This window comes from Miniopterus schreibersii (assembly GCF_964146895.1).
Source record: "Miniopterus schreibersii genome assembly, chromosome: 15".
Taxonomy (NCBI): Eukaryota; Metazoa; Chordata; class Mammalia; order Chiroptera; family Miniopteridae; genus Miniopterus; species Miniopterus schreibersii.
This window is the reverse complement of record NC_138115.1, coordinates 26,574,212-26,593,700: the sequence shown is the minus strand read 5'-3', so window position 1 is coordinate 26,593,700 and position 19,489 is coordinate 26,574,212. Positions and strand designations below refer to the sequence as shown.

The following is a 19,489-nucleotide window of genomic DNA, read 5'->3' as shown; positions in this document are numbered from 1 at the left end:
AAATGAGAGATGATCTTTCCATTTGCAATATAAGACATAATTTAGAGTTGCAAAGCTAACTTAAAGCTAACCTTTCTCACCAGGCACTAAAAAAATTAGTCCCTGGGGGGAAAGGGGAAACATTTTTCTTAAAAGTTTTCTTTCACTTCAAGTGTTGTTTAGATTAGTGTTTCTGTTCTGTGTAATAGTAAATATGCACCTACCAGCTCCCTCAAAGAAAAAGGGTCCAGTGATCCAATAAGCTTGGGAAGTACCAGGGCAGGCAAAGTGAGAGGTTTTTACTGCAGATCCTCTGAGTGCCCCTAATATGTGAATGGGCATAGCAATTCTCTAGGAAGGAGACAGAAATCTCAGGGCTTACCAAGCTCATTTTAGCTTTCATGGAACATTCTGCTGGATGAGTATTCAAAGGACCACAGGTTGTGAAATACTCAGCTCCATTGGCAAATTGTTTCAGGGGAAATCATGTTGCTTTCACTTGGATGCACTGCCTATAAGACCCAGGCCTGGGAAAGTGTTTTTTTAACTGCAGGTGTGTATAGATCACTTGAAGCCAGCTTCCTTAAATACAAACCTCCCACCCTTGACACTCAGGATTAAACACTCATCTAAATTATGGGAATCACAATCTATCTGATCATCACTAACACTGCCATCGTCATCAGATCATATGAATATTGCTGACCAACACCATGATCCTCACCACCACCATCATACTGATAGTGCCATACCGTCCTACAATGACCAAGACCACTGCCATCAATCACCATCATGATGGCCTATACTATCACCACCATCACCACTAGTGAAACCATCACCACCACTGACCCCACTGTTGCCACAATCCTTCCAATGTCCAGACTGGAGTGTGACAAAGACACAGTGTTATTATTCCAGGTTGCACTCAAAGGTTGGAAGACTAGATATAGCTGCGCTGTTTATCCCTAGTTACTGTGGCATCCCAATGACCATCAGGTGGAACCAGACACAGTGTCACAGCAGAATCCTAGGATGGAAAGTTCAGAGTCTAAACAGGCCCTCTGATCCAAGACGGGAGTCCCATTACCTCTGTGACAAGAGTAAAAAATGTCACACAGGGCTGCTGTGTCAGCTTATGTGATGGGAAGTCAGCCCCAATCTTCTTTCAGAAATGTGGGGCCTGGACTTCAGCTAGTTGTTGAGGAGCAGTCCCTGGTGCTTGCCATGTGGCAGCCATGGAGGAGCTCTAAAATCAGCACAACATGAAGCTAGTCTGGGGGGAGCGGGGCGTTATAGCAGAAAGGAACTTACTCTATGCTCCAGTTTATGTAACTAAACTACTTGAAAGATGTGTGTGTGTTAATAATAATAAATAACGGCATGCATTGAGTGTTAACAAAGCACTGGGAACTGTGCTCAGGTTTTTACATATACTCACAACTCCTCTATGGAAGAAATGCGATTGTTACTCCCTTTCCTGATGAACAAACTGCAAAGCAGCAGGGAGGTTAAGTAACTGTCCCAAGGTTTAAAAGTGAATTAATTGTATCACTGGGGTGTGAACCCAGGTAGTCTGGCTCCAGGGCCCATGATCTTAACCAAACCTCCACATTGTTAATATACTATCTGTACACTGTCTCCACACATATGGAGTGTAGAACTATCAGCTGCTGGGGTGATTTAAGGACTGCTCAAGGGTGTTGTTGGTTACGTGCGATCTGTCTGAGGCGCTACTTTTTGAGCCTTAGCCCCCAGAAGAGATGTAAGTTCACTGAAATCTAAGGGGGAAAAAGAGACATGGAAGACCACCAAGTGCAAAGCAATTTGGTGCAAAATATGATGATGGAGCGCTGACTCCTCTCTGGGCAAGGTTCTCATAAACTTATGTAAGTGTGCAAAGGTGTGCGGGCACTGGGAAAGGTGATGGCAGCCCTCCTGCTCCTTGTTCCATAGCTTATCACGTGTGCTGAGGTCCTGAGCCGGCCTCAGGAAAAGGCATCCGAGGTTCGAACAGCTGTAACATTTTCCAAGCGTTTCCACAGACGGCAAGAGACAGATCAGGGATAATTCTGAGGGTGGCGCAGAGGGTGCTTGCCCGGCGACTGTCCACCCTTCCCCCTCATCCCTGTTCATTTCTTAGACTTCTTGATATCAGAAACCACTCTGCAAATAAATATACCTACTGCCAACTCAAATATATACAAATAAATGTAAGCATATATATATTCTACACAAATTCAGACATACACAGATAGATTTTTTTACAGAAAAGAGAAAGACTCCCTCAAGTTCTGTTAAGCTGTGCCCCACTCTGAGCGTCCACAGTGGGGCTAGTCCACTGCCAGGAATGTCTGGCTCCTGGACCGGGGAGGCTGCTGGGCTGAACTTCAAGGTACCTCAGCTCTAAGATCCCATCACCATGATCAGCCTCATCATTGCCTCCTTATTAAGTGCCCAGACGTGCCAGCTTCTGTGCAGAGTGTTTATAGGGTTCAGATCCTCACAACAATCTCAAGAGGCAGTGGCCACCATTCCCCCACGGTTTCTCAACTGGCTCAGCCGAGCCTGCATAGGCGGGAAATGGCAGGGCCAGGATTTGAAAGGAGGTCCATTTGTCTGGCTCCGAAGCTTTGTTTGTTTCCATGTTTTGTCCCTGTTTTAACCACCTCTTAGATTAAGATACTTCATCTCTAAAATGGAGGGAAAACAATGCCACCTCGTGGGGTTGTTCGGAGGATTAACTAACAGAATATATGTAAAAACATTTTGTAAAATGTAAAGGAGCCATGTAAATGTAATGTTATTACTATTATTTTAGTTTCATGTGATAAACACTATTTTAAAAACTGTGTTAAAAATTTGCTTGGCTATTTAGATAACGATTTCAACAGAATTTGGGGCTTCCCAAAATTTTGTAATTTTACATTTTATTTTAACTTTTTATTTTGGAATAATTTTAGGCTTATAGTTGAAAAGTACTTAACAAGCATAGTACAATGAGTTCCCATACATCCTTCACTTGTTTCTGCTAATGTTGATTATCTTATATAACTGTTACAGGGTAATGAGAAGCTAGGAAAATTCCTAAGCAGGAGGAATAGGGAAATTTAGATAAGAAAATTGAACAAGGCCAAACAGTTTGGAAAATTTGCAGCTAGCTCGCAAATAACAAGCCATTATCTTCCCCACACCAAGGACACTTGAAAGCAAATGGTTAAGGCCTCCCTGACAAGATAATGCAGGATAGGAGCGGGGAAGGGGAAAGGAAAAAAGGAGAGTTTTATTTCATTCCCTAAACAAAGAAGCCAGCAGTCTTAGGGCTTGGCAAGATAAATTTGCCAGGTGCTTCTCATGAATTCTGGGAAAGCCATAACAAAATAAAAGGGAAACCTTGAGAGTTAATCTGTACCAAGATATTCGACAGAGGAATTTTAAAACCTACAGGCATAAGGGTATAGAACCCCTTGAACCCTCACCGGACTCGCCTCTCAGGCTCGCTGGGAAGTCCATCTGCACTCTGGGCCGGATGTAGTTTAATAGATTTGCTTGCCTTGTTTCTGTAATAAATTTGCTTTGGTATAACGCAACCATTTGGTGCCACTCCTTTGAAGGCTTTCCTGCGAGACTGACAAGAACAGAGGAGGGGACAGTCCTCTCCCTTCAACTCAAGGGGCTGGTAACACCTTTCCTGGTGTCTGTGAGGTGCCTATAACATAACCATGGTACAATGATCTAAAGCTGGAACTAACATTGACACTATTCACTCACCTGCTGGCCCACAATGACCTTTTACTGTCTAGGGTCCAATCCAGGATCTCACATCGCATGCTAATTGTAGTGTATCCTCTAATCGGGGACAACTCCTCAGTCGTTCATGGCCTGGATACGTTAGAAAAGTGCTCACCAGTTATTTTGTAGAATGCCCCTAAATTTGGTGTGTCTGATGTTTTCTCACAATTAGATTGAGCTTTTATGCACCTCAGGCAAGAATATCTCAGAAATGCTGCTGTGCCCTTCTCAGTGCATTGTATCATGGGGTACATGTTGATCTGTCTTGATTCTGGTGATATTAACTCTGATATATCTATAGGAAAATACTTTGAAACTATGCAAATATCCTGATTCCCATCATTCTCTTGCCCATTAATTCTGGTGTATAAAAATCATTACTATGATGTTTGCCAAATGGTGATTTTCTGTTTCTGATATTCCTTCTATGGTATTAAATTAGAATTCTACTGTAAGGAAGAACTGTCCTTTCTCCTGCACTTATTTATTAATTCAATCATTTATTTATATCATCATGGACATTTATTTTATTCTATGGAGTATAATCCATTATTACTTATTCTGTTCCTCGAATTATTTCTGATATGTCCAATGGATGCTTCTTTAAATTGGCTCCTATGTCTTTTTGACATGCTCCTATCATTTATCAAGCTCTTCCTTGCTTTTCTGGTACCATAAGATTTTCAGGATCCCCACTCCCACTCTTCAAGGAGCCCTGGTTTCTTTTATTGGAGAATGGCATTTAGAAACCAAAAGGGCTAGTTGTACTCAATTCTATTGGGGTTTTGTGATTTCTAGGCAGCTCTTAGAAGAGATAGAAAATTATATTGTATTATAGTATATTATATATACTAACATATGTATGTTTATATATATATATATATACATATACACACACACACACTCACACACACTCACACAGGTGTACACACACCTTTCTGCATTTATTCCTGTAACTATCCATCTGTCTATATATAAAACCATGAGTTCATCCTGAAACCGCCAATTCCAACCCAACACCATGGAGTTCCTTCCAGCCTCCCCTCCTTCCCTTATCTGTAACTCCTCTCTTCAACAGCGACAGACCTGGCTCTGTCATCCCCAGTGATTTACTCATTTGCCTGCTCCCAGTATTCTCATAAAGTGGTTTCACATTGCTTGCCTGAACTCCCGTGGAAAGCAAATGTTCTAACTGGGGCACAGGGCTTCTGTACCCTTCTTTTTGTCTTTATCCTGGTGGTACCCAGTCGCTCTGCTGCTTTCCAAGTTACCGAGGTTGGCTCTTTTCTTCCCCACTGCCTTCAGTGAGGTTATGTATTCATTGTGATAGAGTCAGGTTCATCAGTTACTGTTCATACTTCACCTTGTGTTGCCTTCACATCCTGGTTGACTTTAATGGAATATTTATCTGGATATGTGATTCCATGGTTCTGGTGTCAGGCTATAAAAAGAGGTACACTCAGAGTAGGGGCTCTCCTCCCGCACTCTAGCTTCTACCCTATTTGCTCCCATTTCCCCATTCTCTCTGCTCCATTCTCACCTCCCCTTAGAAGTAACCAATCTTATGAGTTTATAAAATCTATTCTTAAATGATTCTGTCCTCTTTAGATTTATTTCCCCATAATTATCAGCAACTCATAAATCTCCCCAAGGTCTAACTCTCGAGAACTTCATCTTTAGAAATATTTATACCGACACATCTTTTCAGTTTGTTTTAATCGATGCCCGTTGTGCTGTTGGGAATGTTATTTCACTGACTGCCTTATCTGATATTGGTCTGGGTTTTCTGAATGCTCGTTGCACGAGTTCTCCTTATGATCTGCTTAAAAAGTTGTCAAATGCTGGTGCCTAACTGAATAATCTTTGCTTCCCCTTGGAAGACAGAGATGGTTGCAAGTCCTGGCATGTTAACTCTGGAGCTGTCCTTAGGGGAGTAGGAAGTTCGGCCTGGCTGGCTGTTGTAGCAGCAGCAGCAGACAGTCTGCTCAGGAGATGGGGTTCCCCAGGCCGTGATAATAAGAGCACTGGAGCTGCGTTCTAAGAGACTGGGGCTTTGTCCTTCACTTGCTTGGGAGATCTTATGCAAAACATATCACCGCTCCAGCCTCAAGTTTCCTTACATCTGTGAAATGGGAATATTAATACTTGATGCGACTCTGTCTGAAAACTCCTGGCATGGAAGTGGTCCAGTGAAGGACAGTCGCCTCCTCACTTCGCCCTTTCATCCTTACATTAATCAGCTATGTTGTTTCCAATATTTTTTTGTATTTTTAATTAAACTTTTTATTTGAGATATAGATTTATATGCAGTTGTAGGAAATAATACAGACCAATCTCTTGTGCCCTTTACTCAATTTCCCCCAATGGTGACATCTTGCAGTATTATACTATGACAGCACACCCAGGACACTGAGATTGATATAACCCCCCAATCTTAATCAGATTTCACCAGTTGTACACGCACTCATTCGTGTGTGTATTTAGTTCTCTGACATTTCATCACATCGTAGGTTTCGTGTCTCCACCACCACAGGCGGTTACATAACAGTTCCCTCGCCACAAAGGCCCTCGTGTTGTCCTCTTATAACCACGCCCACTTCCCTTCTGTTCCCTCGCCTCCCAGCTCCCAGCCCCCAACCCTGACTCCTGGCAACCACTGATGTGTTATCATTTATATAATTTTATCATTGCAAGAATGTTATATAAATGGAATCACACAATATGGAAGCTTTTAGGATTGGCTTTTTCACTCAGCATTTTTTCTTGGAGATTCATCAAAGCTGTCAGTGTAGCTTGTTTCTCTTTATTACTGAGTCAGGTTCTATGGTAGGGGTGAATCACAGGTTAACTCTTCAGCCCCTGGAGGACATCTGGATTGCTTTCAGTTTTCAGTCATTACAGCTGAAGCTGCAATGAACATTGTGTACAGGTTTTTGTGTGAACATACGTTTTCATTTTCTCTGGGATAAATGCCCAAGAGTGCAATTGCTGGGTCTTGGGGTAGTTTTGTTTTACATATTTAGTTTTACAAGAAACCGCCAAACTGTTTTCCAGAGTGGTTGTGCCATTTCATGTTCCCATCAGCAATTATGAACCGTCCAGTTTCTCTGCATCCTTTCTAGCATTTAGTGTTGTCATTATTTTTTAGTCATTTTAATGGGTATGTAATAATACCTTCTTGTGGTTTTAAAGTTGCATTCCCCTAATGGCAAATGTGGTTAAGTAGCTTTTCATGTGCTTCTTTGCCATGTGTATTTCCTCCTCACTGAAATGTCTCTTGGTGTTTTTTTCCTGTTTCCTAACTGGACAGTTTGTATTTTGATTAGGTTTTGAGAATTCTTTATATACTCTAGATACTAGTTCTTTGTTGGATACATGGTCTGCAACTTCAGTTCTTCGAGCAATAAGACAAAGTAAAACCAAATAATGAAAAAATTAAATGAAAACCCCTCGATTTGTTTTATTTTTATCTTTGGCTAGGGGAAAGGAGAAAATGATGAAAAAACAGGGGAGGAGGTGGGAGGCATCTTATAGTTTATGGGGCCATGAGTAATGGTTCCCACTTTTCCATAGCTGTAGGTGAGCAGTAGTGATGCAGAGTGAAAACCAGAATGCGGGGTTCACGAAGTGTCCGAGGGCCTCAGTGTAAAGGGCACTCCTCGGTTAAGTGCTGTTTACCTCTAACTGGCGCGGCCAAGTCTGGTGTAAGAGTAATGACATGGACACTGCCCCTCAGAGACCTGTCCAGGGTCTGTTTCATTTAAGCCACATCCCAAGGTAGACATATAAGGATAAGAAAAATGCTGATTTGTTATTAAATCAGAACAGTGCCTCCTTTAGAAAGAATTTGGAATGTTAACACATGTGTAGCCACAGACCCTCGAAACCTCACATGACAAGGGAAAACTTATCTTGGTTCCAAACAATTGCTGGAGTAATCCAACATTCTTAAGTCTATCTCCTCCAGAAAAATAGTTTTAAATTAGAAATGTGAAATGAACAATGTTTCACACCAGGCTGGAGAACTGCCCATGAATATATATTAAAATCACTCTATTTGATTAATAAACCTGCGTGTGAGCCCAAGATTAAAGTAACATGCTGGGATTATATAATATTTACTCACGCTCTCATGGTATCTCCTAAAGCCCAGAAGAACCCGAACTAGAGCTGTCACCACCTTAAATAGAATTATTACAGCTTAATTTCCCCCCTTAGCTCAGGTTATACGGCACCACCTGATCATGATGCATTTAATTCTCTCTATACTCACTATGTATTAGAGAATCAAAATTAAAATCACAGGGGTAGCAACAGTCATATGCAACATACTGGACACTGATCTGATGTTTTTATTTAACACAGAAAACTGCTGATGTAAGTGATGTTGCAATAAATATGCTTCCATTTAAAATGCACGTTGCTGAGAGGAAAACCTGGGAGCCATAAAATACCTTTCCCCACCTCAAGGTTGTCCAAAGGGGAAAAAAAGAACAAAGCTTTTGACTGGGTTGTTGTCTTTATGATGCAATTTAATCTGGGATGCCAAAAACATGCGGGCCGGATCGTTAGGAAAGAACATCTTAAAGTATCAAGAAGGGGCTTCAGAAAACAGGATAAACTGTGTTATGGTTTCCCCACTCCCCTGCGAAGATTTGAGATTACTATGTGAACCTATCTGGTCATGGCCAGCACTGGGTTACAGCCTGCTCAGGGTGCAAGTGGAGAGGCCAAACATGTATTGGACACGTCAACATGGGTTAGACCCTTGATGTACATCATCTCATTTAAGCCCTATAATAAATAACCTTGCAAGGTTAGGGGAATTTATTCCCATGTTGAAGTTGAGGAAACACAGGTTGGAGGGGTGAAGTAAATTGCTCAAGATCATGGGCTAGTGAGTGGGTTTAACAACCAAGGTTAACGTAAAGCCATTGCTCTTTTTGTGATGCCATGGTCACAGGGAGGGGGCTTGCCTCCTCTGTGGTTCACTATTCTGCAATCTTTTCTCTTTTGGGTGTGGCATCCAGAGAGTACTAGGACCCAAGAACAACCAAGTCAGAGCTGAGCATGGCTGGGTAGGGTCTGCATGCTGGCAGGCTGCCAGGCATAGACCTCCTGGATTCTGCCTGGGCCAGAACAAAGATTTGACTGAGAGCAGATCTGTGCCTACTATCTCTCCATGAGTCTAGTGCTCCTCTTTCTGGAGGCATCCATTGAACTGATAAAAAAAGTATAAAGGATAAATTCTGGACTACATTTTGGGAGCCTGAATTCAAACCACAGCAAAATCGGAACGGGGTCTGAAACTGATAATTTCTGAGCACTTAGAAAAAAGTGATGACTGCTCAGAGCTAGCAAGAATTCACGGAGAACAAGTCATTTCCCAATCTGGTAGTTTCCAGATGAGCAGGCAAGTAACAGCCATGTAGGCAGAACCTTACCCAGGCATTTGACAAGGTTTCACAAGATCATTTTAGCAATGAGGTGCCTCCTGCAACATTCCCCTTTGCTCCCAGCTTCATAGTCATCAACAACCTGTTCATTCCTTGGTAGCCACACGTCACCTGAGTAACTTTTCTTCTGTAGGATTTGATTAATGTCTGTCTCCCCGCTATAGACTGAATGTATTTCCAAAATTCTTATGTTGAGATCCTACCCCAATGTGATGGTATTAGGACTCAGGGTCTTTGGGAGGGAGTTGGGCTTAGATGAGGTCATGAGGATGGAGTTCTCATGAGTGGGATTAGTGCCCTTATAAGAATCATGAGAGCGCTTCCTTCCTGTCTCTGCATTCCACATGTGGGGATACAATGAGAAGTTGGCAGTCTGCACCCAGAAGAGAGCTCTCACCAGAACCTGATCATGCTGGCTCCCTGATCTTGGACTTCAGCCTTCAGAACTATAGAAATAAGCTACTGCTGATTCTAAGCCACCCAGTTATACCTTAGTGCCCAAGGTGACTAAGGCACTCCCCCAGGAGCACAGGGACTTTTGCTCCCATATGATGTCTGCATCTAGCATAGCTCCCAGCTCAACAAGTAATTTGTTGAATGAATGGAGGCAGCATGGCATGGTAGTTATGAGCACAGACTCTGGGGCAAACTGTCTCTACTGGCTGTGTGACCTTGGACAAGTTACTCAATCTCTCTGACCCTCAGCTTCCCCATCTGAAAAATAGGGAGAGTTATAGTACCCACCTTGTAGGGTTGTTATGAAGGTTAAATGAGTTCATATGGTGTATTTAGAACACTACTGGCAAATACTAAAGACAATATGAGTTTGTTAGATACACAAAACAAACAGGTGCTACACAGGCATTAATGAATAAGTATTAATTAAACTGAAAGAAAGTTCGATTTTTAAAATGAAATACAAGTGGACTGTTGTTGAAATATAGGCCGATGGCCAAATTAAATTGACTAGAAACAATAAACTGTTGAAATAACAGAAAACAGAATTCATATTGAATTCCGCCTCCATTAGTAAGTTTGTGACTACATGTTGGGAAAACAACTGCTTATAACTGGGAATATATCCAACATCGTAAGAGAAATTCAGGCTCGAATCCTTAATATATTCAATGAAATGCTTTAGGTGTGTCTGATGCTATTGACTAGTCATATGTTGGGTTGAATCATTTCTGTCAAAAATCAGCAAATCAAGACTATAAGTCCCAAATAAACTTTCCAAAACCACCCACACCCACTACACATCTTTGTCCATCCATCCTTCGAGAACCGTCTCCGTGAGTGCCCGGTACAGAGCACAGTGCAAGGCAAGGAGGTGCCTCTGGTTAAAAGACAACACAATCAATACAGAAAATGCAGACACCACACATCCCTACCGGCCCGTATCTTATTCCCAAACAGTCTTTCAAGTAAAGGAGGGTAAAAAAAATAACTGGTTCAATATTTATCCTTTGAGAGTGTATGACTTTATTACTTTATTAATGAAAACCTACAGATTTAAGTTTTCACAGGACTAAAGCCAGGTAAGAGTTCTGATATATTATTGTAGGGTCTCTGTCAGTTTTTAAGGTTTCACTGTTGTTTCAGGAGAAAGAGGAAGAAGTCAACCAAGGAAGGGAAGGCAGCTGCATTGTGAAGAAGGGAAGCTTAGGAAAGGAGACAGGGTCAAAATCAGAGCCGCTGCAGCAAACTAGGAAGGCACTACTAATGTCTGTTCCTGGGACTAAACAAGTGGCTTTAGCTTGTTTAATTCAGTGTGTATGCATGCAATAGCGAATGAAAACTGCGAGTTGTTTTAGTGAAAATATACCAACAGAAGGGAGATTTAGTTTTCTTCAAGAAAAAAAGAGAGTCAGCTGTGGGGCCAGATTTTCATCCAGCTTTAACCGTGAGCTGATTCTAATTGCGAGAAAAGGCTCTGTTTAAATATTTGTCCCTGGAGAGACGGCGGGTTGGGTTATGGCTCGGTGCACAGATCTGCTAGTTGTGGGAGGCTGCAGTCAGCAACTGGGGCTGTGGTTAGGGGGAGATGATGGCTGACAGTGCAGAGAAGGGAAATTCACACCACATACCCCTTGGGGTGGCAAAAAGTCCACTTCTCCATGACCTGGTCCTCCTTACCTTATCAGCTTCATCTCTCTCCCATGTGCTGGAACATGGCTCTTTTCCACTTCTGTGTCTCACCCATGCAGCTTTCTCTGCTCACAATTCCCCTAAACTGTCTTTCACATTCTCCAAGCCTTGGGTGTCACCTCCTCCAAGAAGCTTCCCCCAGCTACCAAGTGGGAGACATCCCTCCTTTGCACCTAGTGCCACAATCACCTGCTACTGTGCATCTCTGGCCACATATACTGTGTACTCGTTTTGGGCAGGGGACACAATTTAATCAACTATATTTCCAGCAACAGTGCCTGGCCTGGGGGAGATGCAGTAAGTACATGTGGGATGTTGAAAGGTGTCAACCCAATGTATAACATTCAAAGACACAGCAGGACAATCCATTCTGGACTTTCAAAAATGGCTAAGTACTTTCCATAGAGGAATGACTGAGAATAAAGGCAAAGAAGGTACTGGAAGTCATTTGTGACCAAGGCCCCTTTACCTATTAATAGCCCATGTGATAAAAATCATATATAATATAACATATCCATGCATTCTGTGGTTACCATGACCTTTGGGGACAAGGAATACTCTCTGACACCTCACAGGTTCATGCTAGGGTCTTACCATGTGGATATTGCAGAGTCTGCAAGTACATCAAATACCTGAAGTCCCCAATACAGCGTGTAGATTTAGCTGTCCCGGAAGCAGCACATTCTAGAAAGCAGAGTACAGGCCCTGCCCTGATAAACCTCAAAGCAAAGACAATGGGCATGAAGCAGGGGCATTTTTGATGAGTCAAAGTTGGCAGAAAAAGCCACTCAGTGGCTAAGAGTCAAGCAGGTATTTATAGCAAGCCAAGTAGAAGCTATACACCCTGAAAGAACATTATTCCACACACTATTAAAAATATATAGGGAGTATATTCCTTCCTTCACCAAATAGAAACACTCTCTTTTTATCCACGTACTTTAGGATAAATTTTATAAAGTAGAATTGCTGGACCAAGGGTATATACTATTTTCCTGAGAGAGGACACTTTTTATTTTAACACAATAGCAATTATCGACCTTAAAAATTAAACAATAACTCTTTAATGCCATCTAATATCTCATCAGTGTTCAGATCTCCCCAACTCATGAATATCATCTATAGTTGATTTGAATCAGGATTCAAGTAAGGTCCATACTTGGTATTTGGCTTATATGTCTCTTAAATCTCTGCTGAATTATACAGTTTCTAACTCCTCTTACTTGCTGTTTATGTGTTAAAGAAATTGAGTCACTTGTCTTATAGAACTGATCACATTTTATATATGACTGAAGCAACCTTGTGGAATCTTTATTTTTTTAAAGTTTGGTATTTTTTCAAGGTGTAATTGGCATACAATAAACCACATGTATTTAATTTGGTAAATTTTGATGTACGTATACACCGGTAAAACCAACACCACGATCGAGATAATGAACATATGCACCAGCCCTAAACTTGCCTTGGGCCACTTTTTAATCCTTCCCTCCTGCCCCATGCTGCTCCCTGATCCCTCAATTACTAATCTGTTTGTTGTCACTTTATCTCTTTTTTAAATTAAAAAAAAAATATATCTTTATTGATTTCAGAGAGAGGAAAGGAGAGGGAGAGAGAGAGATAGAAACATCAATGATGAGAGAGTCACTGATCGAGCCTGCAACCCGGGCATGTGCCCTGATGGAGAATCGAACCCCGATCGCCTGGATCCTAGATTGATGCTCAACCGCTGAGCCACGCCCGGCAGGGCTGTTGTCACTTTAGATTAGTTTTCAATTTTTGGAGTTATATATAAATGAAACACATAAAGTATATACACTTTTTTGGTCCGGCTTCTTTTACTCAGCATAATGGAGACTCACTTGTGTTTTTGGTTCATCTTTTTTTATTGCTAAGTACTATTCCACTGTATGGATACACCACCATCTGCTTTATCTAGTCACAAGTTGATGGGCGCTTGCATTGTTTCCAGTTTGGGGTTATCGTATTTAAAGCTGTCTGAACATTCGTGCACAAGTCTTTGCATGAGCATATGCTGTAATTTCTTTTGGGTAAATAGACATGGAACAGCTGAATCACATGGTAGGTAAATATTTACCTTCTAAGAAATTGCCAAACTGCTTTCCAAAGCAGCTGCACCATTCACATTCCTACCAGTAGTGTATGAGAATTCATACAACTAAGTTTTGGGGGAGTTGAAAGCTATATGTGGATTTTTGACTCTGTGTGTGGGGGCTCAGTGCCCCTAACCCTCCATTGTTCAAGGGTCAACTGTAAAAGGTTTGCTTACTCACTGAAGACAAAGGCAAGGGCACGTGCTGCCTCTTTGTCTGGTTATGTTGGTTAAGTGCTTTCTGGGAGTACCAGGAAGGATGCCCTGACAGAGACATGGGTTCTATAAAGTGTTCAGTGTCTAGCATCCATGGGCCCCATGAGGTGGGTAGGGGCCTGAGGGAACCTGAGAAGGATTCAACTATATGGCCAGGGATAGGACTTGTACTTGTCACATGGCTAAGGAGTGTTAGCCCTTGGGATATGATAGAAGACACATATGCCACCAGTTACTCTGTGAATGAATAAATGGAGCAGCTTTAACCATAGTGATGATGACAACACCTGGCAAAGCCCCACGGGGCCCAACCCACCAGTTCATCCATTGGACCTGGCAACCCTGACTGACCTGTTTGATGTAGGTGGTCTCTGGCCACCTCAAACAAGCGCAGGTGCATGTTGGTGATGGGGTTGAAGGAGCCACAGGCCAGGAGCACCACAGGGATTCGGCTCTTCATCTTGTCAGGCACTTCTACACCTGCTGCAGTGGCCACTCTACCTTATGGGGACAAAGACTCATGTCAGGAAGTTGGCACCAAGATCAGTGTCTCTAATCCACACACAGCACATTACTTCTTACTTATTAGATGACAGAGGAGTCAATAATAACAATAACAGCATTTTTGGAGGGCTCACCATGGGCCAGGAACTGTGCTAAGCACTACATCAAACAATATCCTTCTCTTGCCAAATCCTTCAACAACCCAAATGGTTACTTACACGGCTCGGGGACCTTAGAAGCTGCAGGGCCAGGACTGAAACCCGGGCACCCTCACCTCAGGGAACATGATTTACTCTTAAGCTCTATACCCTCCTTGGTGTCTGATGGGTCTCCTTGGGGTCAAAAGGAGGTATATAAGACCCCTATAATGTCATCTTTGATAGTCTAAGTAGAACTCAGGTCCCAGAGTAGACCAGTACTTAAAAAAAAATCTCGTTTTAAAACAATTTCTGACTTACAATAAAAGTTTCAAAACTTATGCAAAGTTAACATTTTACCACACTTGCTTTATCATTCATTCTCTCTTTACACACACACACACACACACACACACACACACACACACACACACATCTACCTACAAATAGCTTTTTTCTGAAATGTTTGAGATTAAGTTATAGATATAATACTTCTTTACCTCTAAATACTTTAGTATATGTTTTCTAAAAACAAAGACATTTTCTTATATAACTGCAGAGCAATGATTAAAATCAAGAAATTAATATGGTTACAAGGCTATTATCTAATTTTCAGATCTTTTCTGATTTTACTCGTTGTCCTTTACGTGGGGCCCAAGCATTTTGAGAGGGCCTAGCCCACCCTCTTGTCTCTGAATGCTGCGGCTTTTAGCACTGGGGAGGTTAAAGGAAAGCAGAAAACAGCCTGGGCTCCAGGGCAGACTGGCAGACATGGCTCTCCGACCCTGAGATGCTGCCTCCTTGAGTGGTGATGAAGAGCTCCACCACAGTTAGGTCTTGGTTTGACTCCTAGTTCTCTTACTGGCTGTGTGATGTTGGGCAAATCACAGCCCCTCTCTGAGCTTCAGTTTCCTAATATTCAAGATAGGGATAATATTACTTACTCTTATATGGTGGTTGTGAGGATAAATGAGCTACATATGGAAAGTGTCTGGTACATAAGAAGTGTTTAATAAGTAATCACGGTGGCTATGGTGATGATAACGGCAATGATAAAAAAGCTGCTGCTGCTGCATGACGGGAAGAGAAGGAGAAAGGCGGCAGTGTGCTTGTGTTTGGCAGCTGCCAAATGGCTCCCAGTGATCCTCACCTGCCAGTGTCCACCTATAGGCCCCTCACTGTGAGTATGGGCTGGATTTGTAACTTGCTTCTAATGAATAGCATACAGCAAAGGGGTGGAATTCCACTTCTGAGAGAAGTTACAAAAAGACGCAGGCTTCCCTCTTCTGCTTTCTCACTTGCTCATTCTGATAAAGTCAGCTGAGAGAACCATGAGGCAAGGAATGGAAGGAGACTTCTGGTGCCAAGAGCTGATAAGGAACTGAACCCTGCCAATAACCATGTGAGCGAATGTGGAAGTGGATCCTTCCCAGCCGAGTCTTCAGATGAGACTGCGGCCCTATGTCTCATAAGAGACTCTGAGTCTGAAGACAGAATTAAGCCACATCTATATTACTCACCTACAGAAATGATGAGATCATAAATGTGTGTTGTTGTTTTATTTTTTTAATCCTCACCTGAGGATATTTTTTTTCATTGCTTTACAGAGAGAATGGAAGGGAGGGAGGGAGAGAGAGAGAAACATCAATGTGAGAGACAAATCGACTGGTCGCCTCCTGCATGCAACCCAACCAGGGCTGGGGATCGAGCCTGCAACTGAGGTACGTGCCCCTCACCAGAATCAAACCTGGGACCCTTCAGTCCACGGGCCAACGCTCTAACAGCTGAGCCAAACCAGCTAGGGCTAAACGTGTGTTGTTTTAACCTGCCAAGTTTGAGGTAATTTGTTATGCAGCAACAGGTAACTAATACAGTGGCCAACAGGAGGAATGCATTCACTTCCTTTCTCACTTCTCTTGCTATGGTGGCCTTGGCTGTAATTCTGCAATTCCAGGGGTAACATGGAGAGTTATACCACTGGAACCTGGGACCCTCTTTGTATCTAGGGAAACTGTTTTAATCTGACCCCTGTTGTCTGCTTCTCCAGGCTTGTATCCAACTACTGCCTGACTCTTACTTTATATTCCAGCAGCAATGAACTACTTGTGAGTGGTTCCTTTGTGAACTCCTCATGGATTCCTGCTTCAAGCTTTTGTACATGCCATTTCATTTTCCTCCAACTGAAATAACCCCAGTACACCCTAATCTGTTAAAACTCAACTCAGGTGATCATATTATTTATGACTTCAATCACAATTTCTTGACTGCCTGCTAGGTGCCTGTTATCAGTTAGGGATGCATTTGGCTGCAAGTCTTAGAAACCTAACCTCAGTAGCTAAACCTAACCTCAGTAGCTTAAACAAATTGAGGTTCTTTGTTTCTCACATGACAAAAAGTGTAGAAGTTGGCAGCCACTGGCATTGGATCACTGGCTCACCAATGACCTGCAGTTCTCTCAGCTTTTCCCTCATGAGGACAAGATTGCTGCTGGAGCTACAGCCATCATGAGTACAATTAAGGCCAGAAGAAGAATTAAGGTGCGATACTAGACTGGCTGTCCCTCTTACTCAAGAACATAAGAGCTTTTCCAGAATGCCTTCCCCCATAGATTTTGCTTCTGTCTCACTGGCCAGAACTAGGTCACATGGCCACTCTAGCTATAAGGGAGGCTGGAAAGGCAAGTATCTAGCTTTTCAGCTTCTCCAGTGGGAATGAGAGAGGTAAAGGGAATTGGGAACAGGATTTCCACAGTGTCTGCCACAGAGCTGGAGATACAACTGTCAGGGAGCGGACAGTGGAGAAGGCTGCTGAGATGACTCTCTGGCACTTAGCTTGGGTTAGCTAATCTTTGACTCACCTTTAGAAAATCACATATCATATCTATTGCAAAAACCTGCTCTGTGTCTTTCCTACTCATGAGATAGTAAAGCCCCTTATGAGCAGGAGCAGGAGCAGGAGCAGGAGCAGGAGCAGGAGCAGGAGCAGGAGCAGGAGCAGGAGCAGGAGCAGGAGCAGAAGCAGAAGCAGGAGCAGGAGCAGGAGCAATGTTTTCTCCACCTCTGAATCTCAGCCAGCTTCAAGCACAGAGCTGGGCCCTGGGTAGGGCTCAATGAAGACTGAAAAGGGCACTGGCCAGCTGGAGAGTAGATCTGCATCCTGGTGGTGGGAAGGCCCAATGCACCTCCTAATGTAGAGAAGTTGTCCTGGATGTATTCTGAGTTACAGTATAAAGAAAAACAAAACACCTCTCAACCCAGGTGGGCTTCTTTTGAGGCAGCAGGAACACCCCCCACTGGATCAGAAGAAAGCAGTCTGCAAGCTGCTGCCGCTAGTGCTTCCCAGGGCAGCCAAGTGATTTAATGAGATATTATTTGCAGTGTGCTGAGCTACGCACACGAGCAGCCTTGTGATGGGTGTTATCTGAAGAGGTTGGCTGTTTTTCACAACTATTATGAAGCCTTTCAAAATTCTATTTCATTTTGACAAAATGTAATTTTTTAGGGCCCTTAAAACATGTAACTGCTGCATTTCAGGTAACCTGGGGTTTTGATCCATTTTTCTAAAAGTTTCCTGGAAACTGTAAATTACAACACTTGTTTGAATGGTGGCATCCATGGCAGTGAAGTGTGATGTTGGGAAGAAGAATAAATGATATTTAACAAGGGTCTTTCTTTTCGTTCCTTGCCATGGGCACGCTGAGCCACACTGCTCTAACAGTGACTTGTACCTTCTGGGCAGCACCTCAGGCCGGAGGCGGCAGTGAGTTCTCAGGCTCAGGAACGAGGTCGGTGCACCTGCATCATTTCTATACTCTAATTGGCTTCAAATACACACCCTCCCAAGCCCAAACCTAGAGAAATATAATGGCAGGTTTGGAATGGACTCACTCCAGGGGACCACCAGGAGAATAAACCTGGCTCCAATTGGAATGCAAGTCTCATCAGACACAAGGCCAGAAGCATCCCATAAATGTGACTCACCTGCCCTATCATGTAGTAATACCCAGCACCACGAAACAAGTCTGGGAGGGAGACTTTTGCTACTGGGAAAGGCTTCTCATCAGTAAGCATTTAATGGAGGTCCACACATGAGCAATAATTTAACAAGTTGAGAAGGCAGCATACAGCCTTCTTGGAATTCATCATTAAACTGGAAACGAGGAAAACAGATTCCACTTCTGGCTCTGGCTTCCTCTCCAGTGTACCGCTTCCCACTTTACAGTCACCCAGACAGCATTTCATCCCCCTCGACAAATACAACATGCGGCTTCCTTTCTCCTGGCTTCTGCAGGTGCTGTTTGGAGCTCCTGAAACACCCGCCTCACCCTTGCAGTCAAGGTTTTCTCCTTGGAGTCTTTACCCAATACCCCCCACCCCCATTGTGCTAATATACCTGCTACACATTTGATCACTTCCTTCCTTCGTCAACCACAGAGCCATCATGGCTTCATTCCCACATCACTGTTCCCCAAGCAGGTGGATTCCTACAGGGTGGTTACTTATTCATCTAGGTCCCCTCAGATTCTGCACTGCGCCCAGGATACAGGGGCTCAAGAAATGTGTGGAATGAGTGAGAGAATGACTGACTGTCCCCAACCACGCATCACCCCTTTTAGATGACTACCTTCTCTCTCTGGTTTTGTCCCAAACAGCCCAGAGATATAAGCTGACCTTTCTGTCTTCCTAGAGGAACTTAAGACCACTCCCCAAGACCCCACCCCACCTGACTCAGATGGAAATCAAATGAAGCATTTCTGCCCTGATGTGCCATCTTCAGTGCCAGGATCCCACCAACAGGAACATACCGGTCTCTTACACATGGACAGCAAGGTCGTCCCTCTGCCCTGGAGAACTGGAGCGTTGCAACAGGCTGCCACTTTGCCAGGCAAAGGGGCTTTGCAGATGTGATTAAAGTAAAGATCTTAAGATGGGGAGTTTATCCCAGATTATCCAGGTGGCCCAATTTTATCACAAGGGTCCTAATAAGAGGGAGGCAAGAGTCAGATAGGTTAAGATGTAAGGACCACAGTGGTGATCAGAAAGGAGAGAAGATGCTGTGCTGCTGGCTTTGAAGATGGAGGCAGGGCCATGAACCAAGCAGTGCACACGGCCTGTAGGTACTGCACCCGGCAAGGAACAGATTCTCCCCTAGAG

The 19,489-nt window shown here is 43.2% G+C and overlaps 1 protein-coding gene across 7 annotated transcripts in view; it reads right to left on the bottom strand.

Moving 5' to 3' along the window:
- NMNAT3 (nicotinamide nucleotide adenylyltransferase 3) overlaps positions 1-19,489 on the bottom strand; it is an 87,034-nt gene that overhangs the window by 28,584 nt on the left and 38,961 nt on the right. For 4 of the 7 annotated variants that reach the window (XM_081159663.1, XM_081159660.1, XM_081159662.1 and 1 more), the window contains one exon: positions 14,047-14,196. The exons of 1 other annotated variant lie outside the window; for it this stretch is intronic. In XM_081159663.1, coding sequence (XP_081015789.1) covers positions 14,047-14,155 — 109 coding nt within the window. In that variant the 5' untranslated portion in view covers positions 14,156-14,196. The remainder of the gene's footprint in view (positions 1-14,046; positions 14,197-19,489) is intronic. 2 more of the 7 variants (XM_081159661.1, XM_081159664.1) reach the window with 1 other exon arrangement.